Here is a 27,931-nt window from a genome sequence, read left to right as displayed (position 1 = left end):
TGTTTTTACACCATTGTGGGTGCGATAAAATAACTTACCAGAGACTGCGTGATCACTAGCGCTATACAAATCTCTCACAATCGCCATCATTGAGCCTCTGAAGCAGGGTGTACATGGCCTGGCGTTAGAGAGGAGCCCTGCGCATGATTAGGAATGCAGAAGTCTGTATGATGAATACACAAGTCCTGCTCGATATTGAAACAGAAGATGCTACCACACAATGCCCCTGGTTGTTGTGCAGCTTTCCTACATGACATACTGTATGTTGCATTTATGAAGAGCAGAGTGAATGCTATTCAGTGGTGAAGTATGTCTCCTGATCGGAATCCAACCGAAGCACCTATGGAGAGTTGTGAAGAAGCCAGGTGAGCATCACTCTCCAACAAGCATCCAGGCCCTAATAGAGGTCTTTCTTGGAAAATGAAAATAGATAGTTGTTGCAATATGTCACCAGTTTGTTCATTCTTTGCCTAGAAGACTTGGTGCTGTTCTTAAAAATCAGAGAGTTCATATAACACAAAGTACTAGATGCAGTAGTTTGTGATGTGGGGTGTGTTCATTTTTTCATCAACTTGTTTGAGTAAAACTGAATATTTAAAAATGTTCTATAACTCAGTTTTGTCAAAATGTCGTGTTCAGTGTGAAATGGATAAAAATCTTCATTCTCAAAGGGGGTGTACTTACTTATGCTGGGCACTGTAAATATATAAAAATATGTAGGCATTCATGCACTCTGTCCAGTTTGGTCCATTCTAAATTCTGACTAACAATATGTAAAATATTATAAATCAAGAATTACCAAAGTATATAGCGTGCATGCTCTAATATTATTGTCAATGTTTTCAATGTTTGATCTTCATGTACATATTGTGGTAAAATGGATCCCATTATTTACATATATTTATAAATCCTCCAATCAATACTTTATTATACAGGATTATACTGTCCTCTCATTTGCTGCAGGGCCATTCTAGAATGCTGTGACCTCACAAGATCGGCGCTATGGGCAACCGCTCTACCGGAACTCCTTTGAGGGCTACAGTAGACGAGGAGAGTGAGTATGCGTGTCTTATGCTCCTGCCCTGTCCTTATTATTTCCCATTTCCAAGCTATATAAGTTTCTGATTTCTTATGATAAGCTTCCTCCACTTCTCAATACTCATATCCAATACTTATTTAATGAGAAAACCTTATATGTGTTCATTAGTTATGGCAATATTTACCACTGATAAAATCTGTATTCAAGATTTAGCTATTTACATGGAAACCTCTCTATTTATCCTACTCAGGATTGTGCGAATATTACTACTAGGAAAATGTGGAGCAAAACTTGGACACCAAATCATGTAAGTACGAAATAAATAAAGTCATGTAATTCAGAAAAGTGATCATCCGTCTATATAAAAATGAATTTCTATTATGTGATGTCCCTTCTTTATGCATGGACCAATCAGGTCAGTACGATTACGATGATACCGAACTTGCATATTTTTCATTTAAATGTGATTTCTGGGACTTTGTAAAAAAAAGAAAAGTCCCTAAACACTATCTGTTAGGTAGTTGCTCCGTACCTGGCTGTTGTGCCCGGCGCCGTTCTTTGCTGGCATAGATCAGTCACAGACCCTTCCTGCCGGCGATTCAGCTGCTTCTGCTGACCTTCACAGATTGGCAGTTTATTCTCTGCCCTGCTCTGCTGACGATGCCATGTTGATTGACAGCTGACAGTTAAGCAGCGGGGATCCAGCTGTCACCCAGAAGGATGTCGGCAGCCCGACTCTGTTAACCGAGCAGGGTGGAAAAGAAGCCGTCGCTCTCTCAACGTGACGGTAGCAGGAGCAGCTGAATCACTGGCAGGAATGGTCTGTGACCGCTCTGTGCTGGCGAAGAACAGCACCAGGTACAACAGGCAGATGGGTAGCAACAACTACCTGTCTGCTAGTGCTTAGGCATGTTTATGCTTCTTTTTACAAAGCCCTGGATAGGCCCTTTAAGTGGTGCCAAAATTTCAGAAATTCATTAAAAAAAAGTTAGCTTGAGTGACCATTTTCGAATACCCGTAACATGTTTATTTTTTTGTCAATGGAGCTGTGCGACAGCATATTTTTTGTGCAGTGACCTGATATTTTTATTGATAGTATTTTGGGTTAGTTATGATGCTTTGATTGCTTCTTAATGCATTTTTTGTCGAGTTGTAGCAACCAAAAACCTGTAATTTTGACCACTTTATCAGATTGAGTCAATTAATTTTATATTTTCATAGAATGGACTTTTCTGTACACGATGACACCAAATGTGTTTTTTTTTCTATTATGCAATGTTAACTGGAGAAAAAGGGGGTGATTCGAATTTATGGTTTATTTTTCATAAAAAAAATTCTTTACTTATTTATCAAGTATTGTCTGTTTGTAGAAAAGCTGGCAATTCATATGTATAGTAAAAATCACTGCCATTTATGACGCTCAGGGCAGTATTATCCACTAGTGTTGAGACGCCCTGGCCTGCTATTAAGTATAAAAAAAAATAAAAAAATAATTTCTCCCCCTCTACCGAATCGTAGTCTTCACCAAAGATGTGACTACAAAAGAATATGCAAGCGCCAGCACTTCCGGGATCATTTCATGCCCTCATCATGCTGCCGATGTCATGAGAGCACTGCAGAGGAAAGGGTGATGCAGGAGCGGCAGCAGGGAGATGATAAGCGCTCAGAGACCTGGAGATGTGGGCTCATTACAGATAGGGGGCTTAACATGGAGAGCGGACAGCATGGGGAAGGGGACTTAATTATGGAATTTGGACAGTATATAAATAGAGTTGTGGTACTCTGTATGTACATGAGGCAGAAAGGAGGGGGGGTGTTCTCAGTATGGGCAATATAGCTGGACTCTCAAGATGAGAAGTATAAGGGTGTCCTATGGAGATGGGGCAGTATAAGAGTGTCCCTTTGTAGAGGGTGCAGTATAAGAGAGTCTATAGGAAGATAAGGCTGTGTAAGAGGGTCCCTATGTAGATGGAGCAGTATAAGATGGTCCCTATGATGATGGTGCAGTATTAGAGGGTACCTACGGAGAAGGGCAGTATAAGAGGGGTCCTTATGGAGATGGGACCGTATAACATGGTCTCTATGAAGATGGGGCAGTATAAGAGGGTCTCCATGGAGATGGGGCAGTAGAAAAGGGTCCCTATGAAGATGGCCAGTATAAAGGGGGTCCCTATGGAGATGAGGCTGTATAAGCGGATCCTTATGCAGATGGGACAGTATAAGGGGGTCAATAAGGAGATGAGGCAGTATAAGTGGTTCCCTATGAAGGTGGGACAGTATAAGGGGTTCCATAAGAAGATGGGGCAGTATAAGTGGTTCCCTATGGAGGTGGGACAGTATAAGGGGTTCCATAAGGAGATGGGGCAGTATACAGTCATATGTTAAAGTTTGGGCACCCCTATTAATGTTAACCTTTTTTCTTTATAACAATTTTGGTTTTTGCAACAGCTATTTCAGTTTCATATATCTAATAACTGATGGACTCAGTTATGTTTCTGGATTCAAATGAGGTTTATTGTACTAACAGAAAATGTGCAATCTGCATTTTAACAAAATTTAACCGGTGCAAAAGTATGGGCACCTCAACATAAAAGTGACATTAATATTTCGTAGATCGTCCTTTTGCAAAAATAACAGCCTCTAGTCGCTTCCTGTAGCTATTAATGAGTTCCTGGATGAAGGTATTTGTGACCATTCCTGTTTACAAAACAATTCCAGTTCAGTTCAGTTTGATGGTCGCCGAGCATGGACAGCCCGCTTCAAATCATGCCACAAATGTTCAATGATATTCAGGTCTGGGGACTGGGATGGCCATTCCAGAACACTGTAATTGTTCCTCTGCATGAATGCCTGAATAGATTTGGAGGGGTGTTTTGGATCATTGTCTTGCTGAAATATGCATCCCTTACGTAACTTCAACTTCGTCACTGATTCTTGCACATTATTGTCAAGAATCTGCTGATACTGAGTTGAATCCATTTGACCCTCAACTTTAACAAGATTCCCGGTGCCGGCATTGGCCACACAGCCCCAAAGCATGATGGAACCTCCACCAAATTTTACAGTGGGTTGCAAGTGTTTTTCTTGGAATGCTGTGTTTTTTAGTCTCCATGCATAACGCCTTTTTGTATGACCAAACAACTCAATCTTTGTTTCATCAGTCCACAGGACCTTCTTCCAAAATGTAACTGGCTTGTCCAAATGTGCTTTTGCATACCTCAGGCGACTCTGTTTGTGGCGTGCTTGCAGAAACGGCTTCTTTCGCATCACTCTCCCATACAGCTTCTCCTTGTGCAAAGTGCACTGTATTGTTGACCGATGCACAGTGACACCATCTGCAGCAAGATGATGCTGCAGGTCTTTGGAGGTGGTCTGTGGATTGTCCTTGACTGTTCTCACCATTCTTCTTCTTTGCCTTTCTGATAATTTTCTTGGCCTGCCACTTCTGGGCTTAACAAGAACTGTACCTGTGTTCTTCCATCTCCTTACTATGTTCCTCACGTGGAAACTGACAGGTTAAATCTCTGAGACAACTTTTTGTATCCTTCCCCTGAAAAGCTAGGTTGAACAATCTTTGTTTTCAGATCATTTGAAAGTTGTTTTGAGGAGCCCATGATGCCACTCTTCATAGGAGAATCAAATAGGAGAACTACTTGCAAGTGGCCACCTTAAATACCTTTTCTCATGATTTGATACACCTGGCTATGAAGTTCAAAGCTCAATGAGGTTACAAAACTAATTTAGTGCTTCAGGAAGTCAGTAAAAAGTAGTTAGGAGTGTTCAAATCAAGAAAATGATAAGGGTGCCCATACTTTTGCACCGGTCAAATTTTGTTAAAATGCAGATTGCACATTTTCTGTTAGTACAATAAATCTCATTTGAATCCAGAAATATAACTGAGTCCATCAGTTATTAGATATGTGAAACTGAAATAGCTGTTGCAAAAACCAAAATTGTTATAAAGAAAAAAGGTTAACATTAATAGGGGTGCCCAAACTTTAACATATGACTGTAAGTGGTTCCCTATGGAGGTGGGACAGTATAAGAAAGTCCCTATGGAAATGGGGCAGCATAATGAAGTCCCTATAGAGATGGGTCAGCATAAGGGGGTCCTTATGGATATGAGGCAACATAAGGTGTCCTTGTAGAAATGGGGCCGCATAAAGTGTCCCTATGGAGATGGGGCCGCATAAGGGGGTGCCTATGGAGATGGGACCGCATAAGAGGGTTTCTATGGAGATGGGGCAGAGTAAGGGGGTCCCTATTGAGATGAGGATGCATAAGGGGGTTCCTATGTAGATGGGGCTGCATAAGGAGGTCCCTATTGAGATGGGGCAGCATAAGGGGTTCCTATGGAGATGAGGCAGTCTAGGGGGTCTCTACATGCAGAGGGAGCAGTGTAGAGGGTTTCTGAATGGAGCCAGCATATGGTGGTTCTATATAGATATGGAACAGTGTTGGAGGTCTCTGTGTGGAGATGAGGCAGTATGAGGGGGACTCAGTGTGGCACTGCAGCAGTATGAAGAGGGTCTCTGTATGGACATGGGGCAGTATGAAGGGGCTGACATGTACCCACTGCGGAGTCAACTTTGCTTCTGACCCTGCTCCAAAGTCCTAGTGTAGCATACAGTATCCTGGAATACACATAACTCTTTCATACAATAATTTTTATCCATTTTTTAACAGAAATAAGTATGGAAATAAAGACTTAATGATTCATAATACACAACTAATTTCTACATACAAAATGCATCTCAAAAAATTACAATATCATCAAAAAGTGAAACTCTTATTATATAGAGTCATTACACACAGAGTGATCTATTCAAGTGTTTATTTCTGTTAATGTTGGTGATTATGGCTTACAGCCAATGAAAATACAAAAGTCATTATCTCAGTAAATTAGAATACTTTATAAACGTATGTTCAGTAAATGCACTCAATTCTTGGTCAGGGCTAATTTTGCTTCAATTACTGCATCAATGCTGCGTGGCATGGAGGCGATCAGCCTGTGGCACTGCTGAGGTGTTATGGAAGCCCAGGTTGCTTTGATATCAGCCTTCAGCTCATCTGTAAAAGGAGCCCCGACTAAGTACTGGGTGCTTTTACTGAAAGTAAGATCATTTTTTCAAGCTGGTGTTATAAAGTATTCTAAGTTACTGAGATAATGACTTTTGGGTTTTTATTGGCCGTAAGCCATAATCATCAACATTAACAGAAATAAACACTGAAATAGATCACTCTGTAATGACTCTATATAATATATGAGTTTCACTTCTTGTATTGAAGAAGTGAAGTAAATTAACTTTTTGATGATATTCTAATTTTTTTGAGATGCACCTGTATGTTTCACTTATTTTATAATTGAAAAAATAGAAAATACAGATGCTGCCCAGAGTTGTCAGTAGATTTTGCCCAGAATTGTCAGCTGATGCCGGGTCACATACCAGGCGTGCTGTTTATGGACTGTATGAATGCTGCATAGGGCACTGTCTGGCGTTCTGCTCATAGTCTGCGCTAGTATTATTAAATCTACAGGGTGGGCCATTTATAAGGTTAGACCCATGTGGGCCATTTATATGGATACACCTAAATTAAATGGGAATGGTTGGTGATATCAACTGCCTGTTTGTGGCAGATTAGTATATGGGAGGGGGAAAGCTTTTCAAGATGCGTGGTGACCATAGTGGCCATTTTAAAGTCGGCCCACCCAGGTTTATCCATGTAAATGGCCCATCCAGGTGTATCCATATAAATGGCCCACCCAGGTGTATCCACATAAATGGCCCACCCTGTATCTTGGGCGATAATGTAACAGCCCATTCATTATCCAGTGTAATGGAAGCCTATGAGTATGTGATGTACAGGGTAATGTAAGAATCTGGAATATTTCATGTAGTTTTTACACTTCTCTGTTTTACTGTTACAGTCTGCAGACAGCGACATTGCATGTAAGTAGTCACATTCTTACACGTATTTATACCTTGCCGTGTCCCCCAGCACCCTGCTCCGGTCTGTGCAGTGTGGGGACAGAGGCTTTGCACAGCAGGCGCTATCTATTGCTGCCTGCCTATTGCGCCTGTTGAGCTGAGTCTCAGACGCACAGGGGCAGGTTACATGGTGGAACAGAAAGTCAATGGTAACATTGTGATGATGGTTGGGGTAAAGGGGAACAGGAAGCCGATAGCAACATTGAGATAATGGTTGGGATAAAGGGGAACAGGAAGCCGATAGTAACATTGTGATGAGAATTGGGGTAATTGGGGAACAGGAAGCCAATAGTAACATTGTGATGAGGGTTGGGGTGATGGGGGGAACAAAGCCAACATTCCCCAAGACTCATGGCCGTGTAGTCCCCCACTATTGATGTAACACCTGCACTCCAATAATGACTGTATAGCTGAAACCTGGATGCCAGATCAGATCCGATATTGTGTAAGGAAGTCTCTTTACAATCACGTTGTACAGGAAGGGCTCAGTCACATGTGTGTTTATGTACCAGGCGTGCTGTCAGTATTTTTCACTGCCCCTTATATTCAATGGGGCTAGTAACGTCAGTTTTGGGGCAAATTGTGGATTACATTCAACTATTGACCGAATACTAGGAGAAACTTGGGAAATTGCATTCAGGTTTTTTTGCATGCAAGAGAATTGGATGACATACTGATGGCAAAAATGGACAAGGACCAAAAAAAAAAAAATGAAAATCGGAAGCAGCGCACTAATGAAAATTAGTTTACTTGGCTTTGTGCAGATGAGAAAAAAAAATTGACATGTGAATACGACCTAAAAATAAGTCGTCCGCTGCAACTGGGGGTCTGTTATTAGCTACTTCAGTAAATCTAATTGTAAACTGTTGTTTATTTTTCAGCTGCAGGCGGACATCCCAGGTAAGAGTCTTTCTCCTCATTGTACAGTATCTCAGCTCCATCCTACAGGGGAATCTGATAGGTGGAGGGTCCGGGGACCACCAGCAATCAGCAGCTTATTCCCTATACTGTGGAGAGGGGAGAACTAAGTCCTAGTTTAACCCTTACCTAGTATATATATTGATGTGTTTTCCTTGTACAACAGGCCTGGGATCCGCAGACTACTGAAATTAATTCAGAAAAAGAGAAGAGAGAATAAGGAGATCACAGCGTAAGTGAAAAAATGTAACAATCTAATATAAGTAAACCTTATGGATTATATATGATATAGATCAGGGGTGTGTGCAGAGTTACTCAGAGCTCATGAATATGGAGGACTTTAGACAATCTCCTGCTGATAAAACAGTTATTTTATAATAAAAAAAACTACAGCAAATAGCCCAACAAGTCACTCATCCCTGGAAGCAAGGTTTCCATTTCTACATTTTGCTGCTCCCAGATTAGGTGGCAAAAACCTGGTGACAATTTCTCTTTCAAGAGAATCTGTCACCACATTTTTGCAATGTAATCTGAATCTGAATACAGCTTTAATAAAATCACTATTTTCTCTGCTGTAGATCTAATTGCTGAACTCTGTATTACCCCACCCACAGCAGTGATTGACAGTTTTCAGGGTAAAGATGCCAATCAGTGGTGGGGGCGTGATATACAGAGTTCATGAATATGGAGGACTACATGGCAGAAGGCTTACTTGTCCTCTAATGATGATCTCCTGCTCGCAAAAGAGCAAGCAGCCCAGTAAGTGACACAGTCAATGAGTTAGGGTCTGTATATCATGAGGATCTCAGATTTCGTGTAAAAACCTGGTGACAGATTCCATTTAACCCCTTTACCACTTTGGGTTTTTCCATTTTTGTTTTTCGCTCCCCTTCTTCCCAGTGCCGTAACTTTTTTTATTTTTAATATGGCTATGTGAGGGCTTTTTTTTTTGTGTTACCAGATTGTGAACTGGAAAATGGGGAAAAAAAATTCCAACTGCAGTGAAATTGAAAAAAAAAGTGCAATTCCACAATTCCACATCACTGGCTTTTAGAGGCACATCAGATCTGATCAGATCAGCTGTCAAGTGCTGGAAAAGGTGCATGCTTGCGCCACAGAGAGGGAGGTGACCTATGACGTACCTATACATCATACAGTTGTGGCCAAAAGTATTGACACCCCTGCAATTCTGTCAGATAATATTCAGTTTCTTCCTGAAAATGATTGCAAACACAAATTCTTTGGTATTATTATCTTCATTTAATTTGTCATAAATGAAAAAACAGAAAAGAGAATGAAGCAAAAAGCAAAACATTGATCATTTCACACAAAACTCCAAAAATGGGCCAGACAAAAGTATTGGCACCCTCAGCCTAATACTTGGTTGCACAACCTTTAGCCAAAATAACTGCGACCAACCGCTTCCGGTAGCCATCAATGAGTTTCTTACAATGCTCTGCTGGAATTTTAGACCATTCTTCTTTGGCAAACTGCTCCAGGTCCTTAATTTTAGAAGGGTGCCTTCTCCAAACTGCCATTATTAGATTTCTCCACAGGTGTTCTATGGGATTCAGGTCTGGACTCATTGCTGGCCACCTTAGAAGTCTCCAGTGCTTTCTCTCAAACCATTTTCTAGTACTTTTTGAAGTGTGTTTTGGGTCATTGTCCTGCTGGAAGACCCATGACCTCTGAGGGAGACCCAGCTTTCTCGCACTGGGCCCTACATTATGCTGCAAAATTTGTTGGTAGTCTTCAGACTTCATAATGCCATGCACACGATCAAGCAGTCCAGTGCCAGAGGCAGCAAAGCAACCCCAAAACATCAGGGAACCTCCACCATGTTTGACAGTAGGGACCATGTTCTTTTCTTTGAATGCCTCTTTTTTTCTCTTGGAAAACTCTATGTTGATGCCTTTGCCCAAAAAGCTCTACTTTTGTCTCATCTGACCAGAGAACATTCTTCCAAAACGTTTTAAGCTTTTTCAGGTAAGTTTTGGAAAACTCCAGCCTGGCTTTTTTATGTCTCGGGGTAAGAAGTGGGGTCTTCCTGGGTCTCCTACCATACAGTCCCTTTTCATTCAGACGCCGACGGATAGTACGGGTTGACACTGTTGTACCCTCGGACTGCAGGGCAGCTTGAACTTGTTTGGATGTTAGTCGAGGTTCTTTATCCAACATCAGCACAATCTTGCGTTGAAATCTCTTGTCAATTTTTCTTTTACGTCCACATCTAGGGAGGTTAGCCACAGTGCCATGGGCTTTAAACTTCTTGATGACACTGCGCACGGTAGACACAGGAACATTCAGGTCTTTGGAGATGGACTTGTAGCCTTGAGATTGCTCATGCTTCCTCACAATTTGGTTTCTCAAGTCCTCAGACAGTTCTTTGGTCTTCTTTCTCTTCTCCATGCTCAATGTGGTACACACAAGGACACAGGACAGAGGTTGAGTCAACTTTAATCCATGTCAACTGGCTGCAAGTGTGATTTAGTTATTGCCAACACCTGTTAGGTGCCACAGGTAAGTTACAGGTGCTGTTAATTACTCAAATTAGAGAAGCATCACATGATTTTTCGAACAGTGCCAATACTTTTGTCCACCCTCTTTTTTATGTTTGGTGTGGCATTATATCCAATTTGGCTTTAGGACAATTCTTTTTCTGTTTTTTCCTTTAAGACAAATTAAATGAAGATAATAATACCAAAGAGTTTGTGTTTGCAATCATTTTCAGGAAGAAACTGAGTATTATCTGACAGAATTGCAGTGGTGTCAATACTTTTGGCCACAACTGTAGGTTGTTGTAAATGGGGTTAAATCAGATTTGTGTATTGCAATATAATAAATAATGAATGAGTCATGATAGAAGGCCTCATGTATGAAAACTGTTTTCTGTTACAGATCTGATGAAAAAGAAACAGAGATATGGCTTTACCGGCGCCCAGCCATCACGTATGTATATTATATCAGAGAATAAAGTATTATATGTAAATGAGGATGCAAGTGCACTGAGGGTGGAACGATTTCGGCCTAGTGCTTATATTCTCTGCACTATTTCCTGCCTAGTGCATATATTCTCCGCACTATTCCCTGCCTAGTACATATATTCTCCACACTATTCCCTGCCTAGTGCATATATTCTCCGCACTATTTCCTGCCTAGTGCATATATTCTCCGCACTATTCCCTGCCTAGTACATATATTCTCCGCACTGTTTCCTGCCTAGTGCATATATTCTCCGCACTATTTCCTGCCTAGTGCATATATTCTCCGCACTATTCACTGCCTAGTACATATATTCTCTGCTCCGCACTATTCCCTGCCTAGTGCATATATTCTCTGCACTATTCCCTGCCTAGTACATATATTCTCCGCACTGTTTCCTGCCTAGTGCATATATTCTCCGCACTGTTTCCTGCCTAGTGCATATATTCTCCGCACTGTTTCCTGCCTAGTGCATATATTCTCCACACTATTTCCTGCCTAGTGCATATATTCTCCACACTATTCCCTGCCTAGTACATATATTCTCCGCACTATTTCCTGCCTAGTGCATATATTCTCCACACTATTCCCTGCCTAGTGCATATATTCTCCGCACTATTCCCTGCCTAGTGCATATATTCTCCGCACTGTTTCCTGCCTAGTGCATATATTCTCCACACTATTTCCTGCCTAGTGCATATATTCTCCACACTATTCCCTGCCTAGTACATATATTCTCCGCACTATTTCCTGCCTAGTGCATATATTCTCCACACTATTTCCTGCCTAGTGCATATATTCTCCGCACTATTTCCTGCCTAGTACATATATTCTCCGCACTATTCCCTGCTTAGTGCATTTATTCTCCGCACTATTCCCTGCCTAGTGCACATATTCTCCTGACTATTTCCTGCCTAGTGCATATATTCTCTGCACTATTCCCTGCCTAGTACATATATTCTCCGCACTAATCCCTGCTTAGTGCATATATTCTCTGCACTATTCCCTGCCTAGTACATATATTCTCCGCACTATTCCCTGCTTAGTGCATTTATTCTCCGCACTATTCCCTGCCTAGTACATATATTCTCTGCACTAATCCCTGCCTAGTGCATATATTCTCCGCACTATTCCCTGCCTAGTACATATATTCTCCGCACTATTCCCTGCCTAGTGCATATATTCTCCGCACTATTCCCTGCCTAGTGCATATATTCTCCGCACTATTTCCTACCTAGTGCATATATTCTCCGCACTATTTCCTGCCTAGTGCATATATTCTCCGCACTGTTTCCTGCCTAGTGCATATATTCTCCGCACTATTCCCTGCCTAGTACATATATTCTCCGCACTATTTCCTGCCTAGTGCACATATTCTCCTCACTATTTCCTGCCTAGTGCATATATTCTCCGCACTATTTCCTGCCTAGTACATATATTCTCCGCACTATTCCCTGCTTAGTGCATATATTCTCCGCACTATTCCCTGCCTTGTACATATATTCTCCTCACTATTTCCTGCCTAGTGCTGCCATCATGCACCTTTAGATCTAAGATAATTCTTTGTTAAAAGCATTTTCCCAATTCAGAAACTGATGGTGACTTACGATTTCTAAGATATGCCAATATTTTCAGTTTGGTGACAGTCTGAAAAAAAGCTGACTCTACAGCAGGGGTGGACAATTAAATTTCCCAAGGGGCCACATGAAAGTCCATGACTGTTGTGGACGGCCGATCCAATAGGCCAAAATTAATTCTGCTCAATATTAATATCGAGATTTTATAATTATTATATTATTGATAATTTTATTAATATTAATTGTATCAGAATTGTATATTGAGCAGAATTAAGTATGCTGACGTCCCCATATATATAGTTTTAACCCGAGCACAGCCCCTTCTATATATCGTATGAGCCCCTCAACAGCCCCTTATGTGCGGAATGAGCCCCACACAGCCTCCCCATGTGCGGAATGAGCCCCACACAGCCTCCCTATATACTGCATGAGCCCCACACAGCCTCCCCATGTGCAGCATGTCGCCACATATGCAACACCATTTGCACCATGTCACTCCCATATGCAGCACCATGTCACCCCCTCAATTGCAGCACCATGTCACCCCCATGTGCAGCACCATGTCATGCCCCATGTGCAGCACCATGTCATGCCCCATGTGCAGCACCATGTTGTTACCCCATGTGTGCAGCACCATATTGTCACCCCTTGTTTGCAGCACCATGTTGTCACCCCATGTGTGCAGCACCATGTTGTTACCCCATGTGTGCAGCACCATGTTGTCACCCATACAGCCTACCCATGCCCGCCCGAATAGCCCATACACATATGGGAAAAAAAACACTACATACTCACCTCGTCCCATTCCCTGGCACTGTGCTTTTCTCCCTCACTCCCTGCCTCCGGTGCGCGGACTCTCTGGAGGAAACAGCTGACACCAGGACGTCATTTCATTGCGTCAGCTGTTTCACATGCTGATTGCTGGAGGAAGTGGCCAGAGGCGCCTCCTCTCTAAAGGAGTCAGCAGCGCCGCACAGCCACGGTGCACATGAAAACAGTGAGCGGCCAGGCTGGCATCATGAGGCCGTGGACCTCTGATTTCCAACCCCACGGCTGTCTCGGTCCGCGGGCCAGACTGAGACAGCCAGAGGGCCGGATATGGCCCATGGGCCGCACTTTGCCCAGGTCTGCTCTAGTGCATACCACAATTCCCACCAAAAAATAAGTAAGATGAATCATAACACAACACAGGGATGAAAGTAGATTTATTCCCCTGGCACGATTCAGCTTGCAGTCATAGGGTTTGGGCCGGCACTGATCCAGTCACCGCTCAGTACATATTGAACAGCGGCTGTAACCACACTCCGCCACTGACTGACAGCCGGATCTGCACTGATGCACTCCTGAGCAAGCTGTCAGTGAGTGATGGGGCACGGTTACAGTGCTGTGATTGGTGACTGTAATTGACTGAAAGGTGGCAGCTCCCATGAGAATTAAAATTCATTGTCACCTGGATGCTGCACTTTCAGTATTGCGACCAAACACCTTCATAACCCTATTAACTTGCAGATTAACCCTAAATATGCAGGTAAATAATGTTATAGGACCTGACAATTCTTATTAACTTGTTATTTTTCTCTTTTTCACATAAAAGTGAAGGGTGAGTTCAGGACACAAGGGGAAGTAGAAATGTCTCATAAGTCTAAAACGAAGCATATTTCTCTGTTAAGATGATAATTTTTATTACAAAGCTTTTTTTATTTGCTCGTACTATTGAGTTTGTGACCATTTTAACATAAATTGATGTATCTTCCTTGTGCAATAGTGAGGACACCCCAGAGAAAACAGAATTAAAGAACGAAATAGAAGATAAAAAGAAGAGAATCCTGGCTCTGTAAGTGCAGAGAATTACTGATCTAGTATAAATGAACCTTATAGATTACAGAATGATATAGAAGTTTCCTTATCTCCGATGTGTGATTCTCTGGATTCAGGGACAGAAGATATACATCCTGTCTGCACATGATATACAGTATCTATTACACACATAGCTGCCATTTACTGGGTGCCGCTCATGTAGCAGATTTTATTTACAAAGATGGCAATGGGTCACAAACATTAGATAAATTGTTATTTGACTTGGAAGAAAAAAAGAAAAATGTCCCAATATATTACTATGGCTTCCATAGAAATATTTCAGATATACAGTATATTTTGAATGTCATCTGCCAGGAGCCATGGACTTTTCAATCCAAAATTTCAGTCCAGCAAAAGCAAATATAATCCCATAAGAGTTAATATTTATTCCATCATTGAGAAAATATGGTATAAAAATACAGGAGATAATGGGTTATTCCAGTAGATGAAAAAAACATTTTTGCATTTTGGTTTTATTGCAAATTTTGAACCATTTAGCTTTTACAGGCACTTTGGTTCCCTGCACATTGATGTGATCTATTGTCATAAATTGGCTGAGCGGAGCTAAAAAAGTTTACACACCCTGGCAGAATTTTTGCTTTCTTGGCCTTTTTTCAAAGAATATGAATGATAGCACCAAAACTTTTTCTCCACTCATGGTTGGGTGAAGCCATTTATTGTCAAACTACTGTATTTTCTCTTTTTAAATCACAATAACAATCCAAAACATCCAAATGACCCTCATCAAAAGTTTACATACCCTGGCGATTTTGGCCTGATAACATTCACAGAAGTGGACACAAATGGGTTTGAATGGCTAATAAAGATAACATCCTCAGTGTGTGTGCATAAAAGCTGAGTGAGTTTCTGGGATCCAGACAGACTCTTGCATCTTTCATCCAGCCACTGATGTTTCTGGATTGTGAATTATTGCGAAAGCAAGAGAATTAACAACGGATCTGTGGAAAAAGGTATTTGAACTTTATAAAACGGGAAAAGGATACAAAAAGATATCCAAGGAATTGATAATGCCAGTCAACAGCGTTCAAACTGTGATTACCAAATGGAAAATCAGGGAGTCTAGAAAAACAAAACCACGGTCAGGTAGACCAACAAAAATTTCATCCACAATTGCCAGGAAAATTGTTTGGGATGCAAAGAAAAACCCACAAATAACACCAGTTGAAATACTGGACCCTCTGAAAACTAGCCGTGTGGCTGTTTCAAGATGCCCAATAAGGAGGTACTTGGGGAAAAAAATGGACTGCATGCTTGAGTTGCCAGAAGAAAGCAATTACTGCTCAAATGCTACAAAGTATGTCACTTACAATACACAATACAGCACAGAGACAAGCCTCAAAACTTCTGAAACAAGGTAATTTGGAGTGATGAGGCCAAAATTGAACTTTTTGTCCACAACCATAAACGTTACATTCGGAGAGAGGTCAACAAGGCCTATGTTGAAAGAAACACCATTCCTAATGTAAAGCACAGAGGTAAATCACTGATGTTTTGGGGATCTGTGAGCTACAAAGGCACAGGAAACTTGGTCAAAGTTGAAGGAAAGTTGAATGCAGCATGTTATCAGCAAATACTGGAGGCAAATTTGCAGTCATCAGCCTGGAAGCTGAGCATGGGAGGTACTTGGACATTCTAACATGACAACGATCCAAAACACAAGGCCAAGTCTACCTGTTATTGGCTACAGCAGAACAAAGTGAAGTTCTGGAGTGGCCATCTCTGTTATGAATGGGTCACCGAGGAGGAAAACAAAACCAAGCTAAGTCACAGAAAACCAGAGAGGTTGGTAACTACGCGGATTGCAGACCCCTGATCCTAACCACACAACTAACAGCAGCCGTGGAGCGTACCTACGATGATTCTAGACGCCTCATCACAGCCGGAGGACTAAATAAGCCTGAAGCAAGAAAAGGGGAAATCTAAAACTGCCCCAGAGCAGACCCCAAAGGAATAGACAGCCCCCACACATGTATTGACGGTGAGACAAGATGAAAACACAAACACAGGTAGGGAAAATAGGCTGAGCAAATGATGGGGCCCACACTAACTAGTAAGGACAGGAAAGATACTGTCTGCAGTCACGCCAAAAAACCTGCAAAAATGTCCAACACTTCTGATAGCAAAAAAACCCTGAAGTCACTAGACTTCACCCACTATGTCAGCACTCTGGCATATTCTGAGAACCGAGCAAAAAGAGGCCAATCTAATAAGGGACAAAAAGCAAACTGGCACATACAGTGACATAAGAGTGGAAATTCAGCACAGCCCCAGCCGGGGCTGGCTAACCACACAAAAAACTGAATAGACCAAACCAAAGCAAATGTGAACATTAGCAAAGACAACTTGGCTTGAGAACGCAGGAACTGAGCAGGAAACTAAGACCTCAGGAGGCAGGAAAAAAATCACCAGCATGGGAATAGAGAGTCGGCTGTCTTAAATCCAGTCTGAGACTCCAGATGTCCAATCCTCTTCCTCATTATCAGGTGGCAGGTCTCTTTTAATTAGATCAGCTTCATTACCTCCTGCCACCACCAGAGGGAGCCTGGAAAGAGAACTCACACAACTCTTCTGTCAGCACAACCAGCTCCCTCACCAGAAACCAGAGGCAGACCAGAAAATGAGTTCACAACACATCTCAGTCTCCTGACCTCAATATCATTGAGCCAGTCTGGGGAGATCTCAAGCGCCCAGTTCATGGTAGACAGCCCAGGAATTCACAGGAATTGAAGGTTTTTTGCCAAGAAGAGTGGGCAGCTTTACCATCTGAGAAAAAAAAGAACTTCATCCACAACTACCACAAAAAACTTCAAGCTGTCATTGATATTAGGGGGGAAATACACGGTATTAAGAAATGGGGTATGTAAACTTTCGATCAGGGTCATGTGCATGTTTTGGGTTGCCATTATGATTTAAAAAGAGAAAACACAGCAGTTTGACAATAAATGGCTCCACCCAACCATTAACCATAAGTGGAGAAAAAGTTTTTGTGTTTTTATAAGGTATCAGGCTGGATTGTGCACACTGTTCTACGGTGGAGTGAAATATCCCCCACTGCTCTTAGATGGATCATCCCAGAGAAGGGGGAGTGTCTCAGACTTTCCAATCACATTGTGCATTGAGAATCCTGGCAATCATACTTGACAGCAGGTTTAGAAATCAGAGTAATAGTGTGAGCCAGATCAAAAAAAGAGCACCAGGGTATTTTAGCATTATCCAGGTATTGTGATTATTTTATTGTGAGTTGGAAGGTTGATTTTACCCACTGATGACGGCATGTGGTCGCATCAGGAGCATGGAGCCCGCACCATATCAGGTAGTTACTCGTTGTTACACAGTGGTCATCTGCCTATAACAACTGTAGCCCGATTAAGCTTCACCTGCGGCTGTTTACCTATTTACCTCCTTAGCAACACGGTAATTTTTTATTTTTTCTCCCCTATTTGCAAAAAACACATTTTTTTTTTTAACTTTTCATCAACATAGCCATATCTGGGCATGTGTTTAGCGGTATGAATTGCATTTTTGAATAACATTATTCAATTCATCATGTCATGTACTAGAAAGTGGGAGAAAAGTTCCAAGTGTGCCGAAATAGCAAAAAAAAAAAGTTTTTTTGAAAGGGTTGGGGGATAACTTAGGCTGCTTTCACACTTGCGTTTTTTTGCGCTGTATTTTAGCGCTAAAAAACGCATGCGCTTTTTTTCCCTATATTTTGCATGGGATGCGCTTATGTGCGCATACACATATGTTTGTATGCGTTTTTACGCACATGTGTTTTTTTTGTGGTGTGTGCTTGGGCGCACAAAATGCATCCTGTTGCATTTTTTGGGCGGCCGACTTGCCTCAAAAAAACACATGCACGCGCAATGCATTTTTTTACAGCAAGACACCCATTGTAAGTCTATGGGTGCGCATACGTGCGCATTGGCATGCTCATGTATGCGTTTTTTTGTTGACCATTGGTTAGACAATGGAAATTAGTGGTTTGGGTTAGAGTTAGGGTTAGTTAAGGGGGTTTAGGGTTAGGGTTTGGGTTAGGGTTAGTAGGGTTTGGTTAAGGGTTAGGGTTAGTACGGTTTGGTTAAGGGTTAGGGTTAGGGTTAGGATGGTTTGGTTAAGGTTTAGGGTTAGAGTTAAGTCATGGTTTGGGTTAGTGTTAATCCTAACACTATCTTGATTTTTTGGTGAGGCCAACTAATGTTGGAAAAAAACACAAACGCGGTAAAAACGCACTAAAAACGCATACAAACACATAACAACGCTGCGTTTTTTTCATGCATGCGCATAAAAATGATTGAAAAAAACGCAGCATTTGTATGCGTTTGTATGCGTTTTTTCCATGCGTTTTTTTGCGGGAAAAACGAGCTGCAAAAAAAAGCAAGTGTGAAAGTAGCCTTGCAGTGTTCAATATATGGTAAAAATGACCTGGCAATTTGATCCTCCATATTCTGCATAGTTTCTTTTTTATTTAAGTGGTAAAAAATAAATAAAATCGCAATCTTACGAGAAATAAAAAAAATGTCATCTCATGTTAGACCCAAAAGAAAAGAGTCGAAATGCAAGAATATATTTTTTTTATCCGGTTGCTGCAATGTCCACAAGAAATGCAATAAAAATAGATTGAAATATTGTAAAATGATATACACAAAAATAAAAGCTCAGGACTGCAGTTACGAGTCTCAGAAAATGGTGTTACAAAACAAATTCTTTTGTTTACAAAGCTTAAGTATTTTAAACCATTAAATTGTAAAAAAAAAATCCTTAAGTTTGGTATCACCGTCCTCTAACTGACCTAAAGAATAATACTGCCGGGCCATTTTTACCAAATAATAAATTGTATTTTTTTCACTATTTTGACACTTTTGGAATTTTTTTACGGTTTTCAGTAGATTATCTGGTAAAATAATTGGTGCCATTTAAAACTACAACTTGATCTGGAAATAAAAATCAAGTCTCTCTAATGACTATGTAGACCAAAAGAATAAAAGGATATTGGAGGGAAGGGGGTAAAAAATAAAGGCTCAAAAACTGAAAATTAAAGCATTAAATAAGTCTGAGATAGACGAATATTAAAAGTAAATACTTTGGACCATGAGGTCTAATATTGCTTCCAGCCTTCTAGGTTTCTTCTGTCCCTATACAGTGAGCACCCTTAGTGGTAGCTTCACGCAGACAAAATTGTATCATTTATGTGATGTGATGTAGGCGGAATGTGTTCACTAATGATCTTCAAATGCCTGATATTTATACATTTACATATGAGATGATGATAGATGTTCCATGTACAACAGGATGGACCTCCAAGAAATGGATGAAAAGAAAATACAGGAGAACATGAATCAACTGAAAAATTTGTAAGTGCATTTTATCCCAGGTAGAGATGATATAAAACCTGTACACCCATACTATATATCTGATTATGGTAATAGTTTTCATCTTGTGTGTGAAAGTCAATTCTCCATTTATGAGGTTTATTATTATCTAACGGCCTTCTTCTCGATCTTGAGCGATGGTGACTTGATGTATGAACGCTCTGCAGGAAGATCAATCTTGTGCAAGCCTAGATAGGTCCACCAGGGTCTCCCACTGGGGAGGGCATTCTGAGCACTGTACTGAGTGTGAATGAGCACCTTGGGGAATTATACTGTGGGGCATCATTGTGAGAGGGGGAATACCTTATGACAGCTTACTGTGTGGGATGCACCTTTTTTGAGGCATCATAATGTGTGTGGTAATACACCATTGGGCCATCACACTGTATGGACGTACAGCGCCATGCGAAAGTATTCGGCCCCCTGCAACTTTTCAACCTTTTCCCACTTATCATACTTCAAACATAAAGATACCAAATGTAAATTTTTGGTGAAGAATCAACAACAAGTGGGACATAATTGTGAAGTTGAACGAAATTTATTGGCTATTTTAAATTTTTGTGGAAAATCACAAACTGAAAAGTGGAGCGTGTAATATTATTCGGCCCCTTTACTTTCAGTGCAGCAAACTCACTCCAGAAGTTCATTGTGGATCTCTGAATGATCCAATGTTGTCCCAAATGACTAATGATGATAATCATAATCCACCTGTGTGTAATCAGGTCTCCGTATAAATGCACCTGCTCTGTGATAGTCTCAGGGTTCTGTTTGATGCACAGAGAGCATCATGAAGACTAAGGAACACCACAGGCAGGTCCGTGATACTGTTGTGGAGAAGCTTAAAGCCGGATTTGGATACAAAATGATTTCCAAAACGTTAACCATCCCAAGGAGCACTGTGCAAGCGATCAAATTGAAATGGAAGGAGTATCATACCACTGCAAATCTACTAAGACCTGGCCATACCTCTAAACTTTCATCTCAAACAAGGAGAAGACTGATCATAGATACAGCCAAGAGGCCCATAATCACTCTGGATGAACTGCAGAGATCTACAGCTGAGGTGAGACAGTCAGTCCATAGGACAACAATCAGTTGTACACTGTACAAATCTGGCCTTTATGGAAGTGTGGCAAGAAGAAAGCCATTTATCAAAAATATCCACAAAAAGTGTTGTATAAAGTTTGCAACAAGCCACCTGGGAGACTCACCAAACATGTGGAAGAAGGTGCTCTGGTCAGATTAAACCAAAATCGAACTTTTTGGCAACAATGCCAAACGATATGTTTGGCATAAAAGCAACACAGCTCATCACCCTGAACACACCATCCCCACTGTCAAACATGGTGGTGGCAGCATCATGGTTGAGGCCTGCTTTTCTTCAGCAGGGACAGGAAAGATGGTTAAAATTGATGGGAAGATGGATGGAGCCAAATAGAGGACCATTCTTGAAGAAAACCTGTTTGAGTCTGCAAAAGACCTGAGACTGGAACGGAGATTTGTCTTCCAACAAGACAATGATCCCAAACATAAAGCAAAATCTACAATGGAATGGTTCACAAATAAACATATCCAGGTGTTAGAATAGCCATGTCAAAGTCCAGACCTGAATCCAATCGAGAACCTATGGAAAGAGCTGAAAACTGCTGTTCACAAATAATCTCCATCAAACCTCACTGAGCTCGAGCTGTTTGCCAAGGAAGAATGGGCAAGAATTTCTGTCTCTCGATATACAAAACTGATAGAGACATACCCCAAGCGACTTGCAGCTGTGATCACAGCAAAAGGTGGCGTAACAAAGTATTAAGTTAAAGATATTGCACGCCCCACTTTTCAATTTTTGAATTTCCACAAAAATTTAAAATAACCAATAAATTTCATTCAACTTCACAATTGTGTCCCACTTGTTGATTCTTCACCAAAAATTACATTTGGTATTTTTTTGTTTGAAGCATGATACGTGGGAAAAGGTTGAAAAGTTCCAGGGAGCCAAATACTTTCGCAAGGCACTGTATAGTGTGTAGAAATATAGACTATATTGTATGTATGTAGTATTTAGGGTGTGTATGTAAACGGTATATAGAGTGCATATGTTCAATTCAGTTCATACACACAGTGTATATATATTTATATACATACCAGTATATAGTTAAAATTAATTATTAGTATAAGGCTCCATACTCCGGGCTCGTGCGAGTTTCTCGCAAGTGTGACCCCGGCCTTACAAAAAGTTTCAGTGTAACATTCAACTAACACAGAAGATGATATCTGTTTCATGTTCTATAGAAAGAAAATCCTACAGCAAACAGAAGAATACACAACAGAGGAGATCGTAGTTATGTAAGTGCAGATATTTAAATTTTACTGTAACTAAATATAGATGTGTTCCCATATATGAAATGGAACATAGTGGTGAACATTATTTATTCTCATTCCTTCACGAACCAATATATAAAAAAAAATTGGCCAAAGAAGGGAAATGGCAGAAGGACAGTGATTAGCTGCAGCGTCACGTGGGTAGTCATTAACGTAATTGCTGCAGTACAGGTTTTATCATGGGAGCAATGGATCTTTTATTATTTTATACCATTTTCTCCATTTGGTCCAATTGTACAAATCCTCCTGAAAATGTTCCGGTCTCCTCAGTCTTATGTTTGGTTATGAGGTGGTCAGGTTTGGGACAGTCAGTGATCGGGGTCTGTACTTGGACCGCGCTTCACGGATATCTGACCGAGGCATTAATGTGTTCTAATAAATTGTATAACCCAACCCCTTGTCTGCATGGCCACCACTAGGTAATGGTCAGTGTCAGATAATCAGTGGAGTCTCCATCTGGATTCGGACGCCCGCTTCCCTGGTATTGGGGGTAGATCCTAACGTCTGTATTCTACTCCTGGAAAACCCTTTATCTGTGATGGGGGAAATTGGCAGATTCTGCTAAGAAAGTATTTGGGTTGGACTTGACTTGTGACTTGTACATTTACATGAGATCATTTATGTTTCATGCACTGTAGAGAGGAGAATACTGGAATCAAAGTGAAGACCACCATGAGCAGGTAACAGCAGAGACCACTGAGTAGTATACTCGTTACTGGAGATTTCCTGAGCATGCTCGGGTGATCTCCGAGTATTTGGATGTGCTCGGAGATGTAGTTTCTATCGCACTAGCTGCATGATTTGCGGCTGCTAGACAGCCTGAATAGATGTGGGGATTTCCTAACAAACAGGCAATCCCCATATGTATTCAGGCTGTCTAGCGGCTGCAAATCATGCAGCTACGGTGACATGGAAAGTAGACACATGGCCATATTGGTGCTGTGATACTGATTAAAACAATACGTGTGATGAAGAAATCTGTTTTGTAGATTTTGTATAAGGGTTTGGTGTTTTCTTATAATAGCTTTGTGTAATGGGGCAGGACTGTGGGTAGGGTATTCTTCAGCTCTGCCACAGCCCCTCCACTGCTCCTGTTCACTTCATCGTCCTCCTGGTTTAGATTTTGTGCCAGCGCTGTCCTAGCCATTGGTGGCTCTTTTGCACATTAATGTCCTGGCAGTCTTCAGGAAAATGGCATATGTGGGCGCGCAGATTTAGATTTCCTCTCAATAGAAGCCGAAAAAAATTCCAAGTCTGGAGAAATTGCAAACAAAATGCAATTGTGCCTTAGTTTTTTTTACAGCAAAGTTTATGAAGTAAAAAATGACCTCCCAAAAGGAGTCTCCTCATTAGTATGATTATGACAATGCCAATCTTGTGCAGTTATTTTAGTCATTTTAGTAGTGAAAACAAAGAATCAAACATTTATAAAAGAAAAACCATTTTTAAAGCTCATAATGTTCATTGTTTGGTCAATAGAGCTGTGTGAGGACTTATTTTTTGCAGATTGAGACATCTCTTTCATTGATACAGTTTGTTGACATATGATGTTTTGATTTCTTCTTACATAGGGATGGGCGGAATCGCTAGACTCTAACGAGTCCGACTCGGAAACTCGCTATTCGTTGCGAGTCTAGCGAGTCCAATGTTAATGAATGGGGATGCGAGTATTGCAGCGATTCCTGTGCTGCCTTTTTTTGTTCCGCTTACTTCCCGCATGTGGCTGTGCACACCATGCGGAAAGTAAGCAGAACAATTGCGGATGGTACCCACGGTCCGGAGGAGAGGAGACTGTCCTCCGTGCTTTGGGTACCATATCCCTGTAAAAAATAGAATTTAAAAATAAAAAATATTGTTATTCTCACCCTCCGACGTCCCGCGCAGCCTTCCCGCCTCTCCACGCATCCGTTCCCAGTAGTCCTTTGCGAAAATGCCCGCGATGGCGTCCGTTCTCGCGGGATCGCGAAGTCTCGCGGTCATTCGCGCGACGTCATCGCAAATTACCACGAGACATCACGATCCCGCGAGAACGGACGTCATCGCGGGCATTTTCGCAAAGGATTACTGGGAACTGATGCGTGGAGAGGCGGGAAGGCTGCGCGGGACGTCGGAGGGTAAGAATAACAATATTTTTTATTTTTTTTTTGCATTTTATCTTTTACTACTGATGCCGCATAGGCGGCCTCAGTAGTAAAAAGTTGGTCACACTTGTCAAACACTATGTTTGACGAGTGTGACCAACCTGTCAATCAGTTCTCCAAGCGATGCTACAGATCGCTTGGAAAACACTAGCATTTTGCAAGCTAATTACGCTTGCAAAATGCTAGTTTTTCCGCGGGAAAATCGCGGGAATTTAAAATGCGATTTTCCCGCGGAATGGAATTCCGGAATTCTCACGGTAATTTCCGCGAGAGTTCCGGTACGTGTGCACTTAGCCTTATTTGCATTGGACTCGTTACTGTGCGAGTAATCGCTTGGAAACTCGCAGAGTACCGACTCCTGCGAGTCCCCTACTACTCGCAGAGTAACGAGTCCTAACGAGTAGATTCGCCCATCCCTATTCTTACACCACGAGAAGTGGTGAGTTCTCCTTCAATGGAAGTCTTCAAACAGAGGCTGGACAGACATCTGACTGGGATGATTTAGCGAATCCTGCTTTGAGCAGGGGGTTGGACCAGATGGCCCAGGAGGTCCCTTCCAACTCTACGATTCTATGATTCTATGATTCTATGATCATTTTTTTCACAGTGTAGCGTAACCCAAATAAATCAGTAATTTTTTCACTTTTATTTTTTTCAGTTTATGCTGTTTACTAATTGGATTAGTTAATTTTATCCTTTGATAGATTGAAGTGATGTATACTTTATTGTCTTTATTTTTCAATGGAGGATAAAGTCAGTGATTCAATCTTATACGATTTTTATTTTTTTATAAAAACCTTTAACTTTTTACTATATTTGGTAGTCTACTTAGAGGACTTAAACGTGATAGACTGATCACTTGGCAGTTTTCTTCACTTGAATGGTGGAGCTCAGTACCAGCCCTTCCAGTCATTCGGATGATGACTATGACATACTAGAAACTGTGCAACGTGTCTACTACCCCAGAAGTTTAGTAGACCTCCTTACATTTCATGAGTTTTTTGGACATTTGTAGAATAAGTGAGTAATATCATGGTATCTCTGGAAATGGAGGATGCCTTTTCTTAACACTCATGATACCTTATTTCTATCTATTTTTTAGGCTTCACTCATTCTTACGTTTCTTCAAAAAAGACTAAAACAGTGAGTATATAAGATCCTTTCTGTACATGTACACCGCCAGGTGTCACCGTCTTTCTGTAATGTGCTGTCTCCAGCTTCAAGATTGAAATTCCTAGTACTTTAAACTTTTACTAGCTAGTATAATTTATAGAAGTCCATATGGACGTTGAAACAGCTTTCTATGTCTACCGTTCTTTGTCTGCATTTGGAAATGTAAAACATCATTCTTCCGAATTGCACAAAGCTCTAAATCTGAGTAATTATAGTTAATATAGACCAGCCCAACATGCGATTTCTTTTTTGCATCTTTTTGCATTTTTTTAATTCTCATTCAGCCCCTCTGTGTTTCCAGCTTAGCAGGGTTGAATGGTCCACCTATTCTTCCAAAGTTTAATTTCCCAGGAGCACACGGCTTCTCCGTGGTGCTTCAGGCCAGTTCACCGTGTATAATCGGCCAAACAGCCTATGGAGAAATATAGAGACAACGGGGGGCATGCTCGGCTGACAGCACTGGAATCGTGGGATGGCAACATGAGGAGAAATTTGCCAGAAAGGGGAAATTTAAAGAGGAGTTGCATTGCCATACACAAACATGGTCTTAAGTTTGTACATACATATTAAGATTTTGGGAGTGCCATTTTATGTGAATGGTTATTAAAACAAATATTTTTACAGTTTATGTAGTCGCAAATGACATATATTTATACATATGATTTTAAAGGCATTCCCTTAATGTGTTTTCTGCTAAATTGTGTACCATGAAGCCATTGCATGCAGGAATGTTTTTAGCATTAAATGACATGCGTTTAGTTCTTGCAAATCAAGTAGAAAATAATTTAATCATTATTTACCAGGATGGATAGATGTTAAAAAACATAAAGAGTAGCTTATCTGTTACATCAGAAGATATTGATTATCTTTGTTTATATCTCCACTTTCTAGGCAAATTCTACCACCTGCTATAACATCTGGCAATACCACCACCCGCTATACCACCTGGCAATACCACCACCCGCTATACCATCTGGCAATACTACCACCCAATATACCATCTGGCACCTGCTATACCATCTGGCAATACCATCACCTGCTATACCATCTGGCAATACCGGCACCCACTATACCATCTGGCACCCGCTATACCATCTGGCAATACCACCACCCGCTATACCATCTGGCAACACCACCACCCCGCTATACCATCTGGCACCCGCTATACCATCTGGCAATACCACCACCCGCTATACCATCTGGCACCTGCTATACCATCTGGCAATACCACCACCCGCTATTCCATCTGGCAATAACACCACCCGCTATACCATCTGGCACCCGCTATACCATCTGGCAATACCACCACCTGCTTTACCATCTGGCAATACCACCACCCGCTATACCATCTGGCACCCGCTATAGCATCTGGCAATACCACCACCCGCTATACCATCTGGCAATACCATCACCCGCTATACCATCTGGCAATACTACCACCCAATATACCATCTGGCACCTGCTATACCATCTGGCAATACCACCACCCGCTATACCATCTGGCAATACCATCACCCGCTATACCATCTGGCAATACTACCACCCACTATACCATCTGGCACCTGCTATACCATCTGGCAATACCACCACCTGCTATACCATCTGGCACCTGCTATACCATCTGGCAATACCACCACCCGCTATACCATCTGGCAATACCATCACCCGCTATACCATCTGGCAAAACCGGCACTCGCTATACCATCTGGCACCCGCTATACCATCTGGCACCTGCTATACTATCTGGCAATACCACCACCTGCTATACCATCTGGCAATACCACCACCTGCTATAGCATCTGGCACCCGCTATACCATCTGGCAATACGACCACCCGCTATACCATCGGGCACCCGCTATACCATCTGGCAATACCACCACCCGCTATACCATCTGGCAATACTATCTCCCACTATACCATCTGGCAATACCATCACCCGCTATACCATCTGGCACCCGCTATACCATCTGGCAATACCACCACCCACTATACCATCTGGCAATACCACCACCAGCTATACCATCTGGCACCTGCTATACCATCTGGCACCTGCTATACCATCTGGCACCCACTATACCATCTAGCAATACCATCTGGCACCCGCTATACCATCTGGCACCCACCATACCATCTGGCAATACCACCACCCACTATACCATCTGGCATCCGCTATACCATCTGGCAATACCACCACCCGCTGTACCATCTGGCAATACCATCACCCGTTATACCATCTGGCACCCGCTATACCATCTGGCACCTGCTATACCATCTGGCAATACCACCACCCGCTATACCATCTGGCACCCGCTATACCATCTGGCAATACCACCACCCGTTATACCATCTGGCACCCATTTTAGCATCTGGCACTAGCACCCGTTTTAGCATCTTGCTCTGGAACCCGTTTTAGCATCTGGCACCTGTTTCAGCATCTGGCACTGGCACCCGATAAACCATCTGGAAAGACCACCCGTTACCATC

General features: G+C 41.7%; 2 protein-coding genes across 2 annotated transcripts in view; one reads left to right on the top strand and one right to left on the bottom strand.

Annotated features, from left to right (window-relative positions):
* NPFFR1 (neuropeptide FF receptor 1) overlaps positions 1–27,931 on the bottom strand; it is a 623,293-nt gene that overhangs the window by 346,988 nt on the left and 248,374 nt on the right. The window lies entirely within an intron of this gene.
* Positions 310–27,931, top strand: LOC141098280 (uncharacterized). The gene is made up of 7 exons (XM_073585940.1): positions 310–365; positions 1,290–1,346; positions 7,911–7,929; positions 22,043–22,096; positions 22,771–22,812; positions 25,376–25,416; positions 26,338–27,931. Exons 1-7 carry the CDS (start codon positions 310–312, stop codon positions 27,821–27,823), a joined length of 1,755 nt encoding a protein of 584 aa, XP_073442041.1. The 3' UTR covers positions 27,824–27,931.

This window comes from Dendrobates tinctorius, unplaced genomic scaffold, assembly GCF_039654945.1.
Source record: "Dendrobates tinctorius isolate UK_male_01 unplaced genomic scaffold, ASM3965494v1 ptg000089l, whole genome shotgun sequence".
Lineage (NCBI taxonomy): Eukaryota > Metazoa > Chordata > Amphibia > Anura > Dendrobatidae > Dendrobates > Dendrobates tinctorius.
Note: the sequence above shows the minus strand (reverse complement) of the source record. Positions and strands in the feature narration are given on the sequence as shown.

Bases quoted from the DNA above. Each gene is read 5' to 3' on its own strand.
- LOC141098280 (XM_073585940.1), top strand. From the start codon at position 310: ATGTCTCCTGATCGGAATCCAACCGAAGCACCTATGGAGAGTTGTGAA. The intron at 366-1,289 runs GTGAGCATCACT...TATCCTACTCAG, and splicing joins GAGAGTTGTGAAGAAGCCAG to GATTGTGCGAATATTACTAC. The intron at 22,097-22,770 runs GTAAGTGCAGAT...CATGCACTGTAG, and splicing joins ACAGAGGAGATCGTAGTTAT to AGAGGAGAATACTGGAATCA.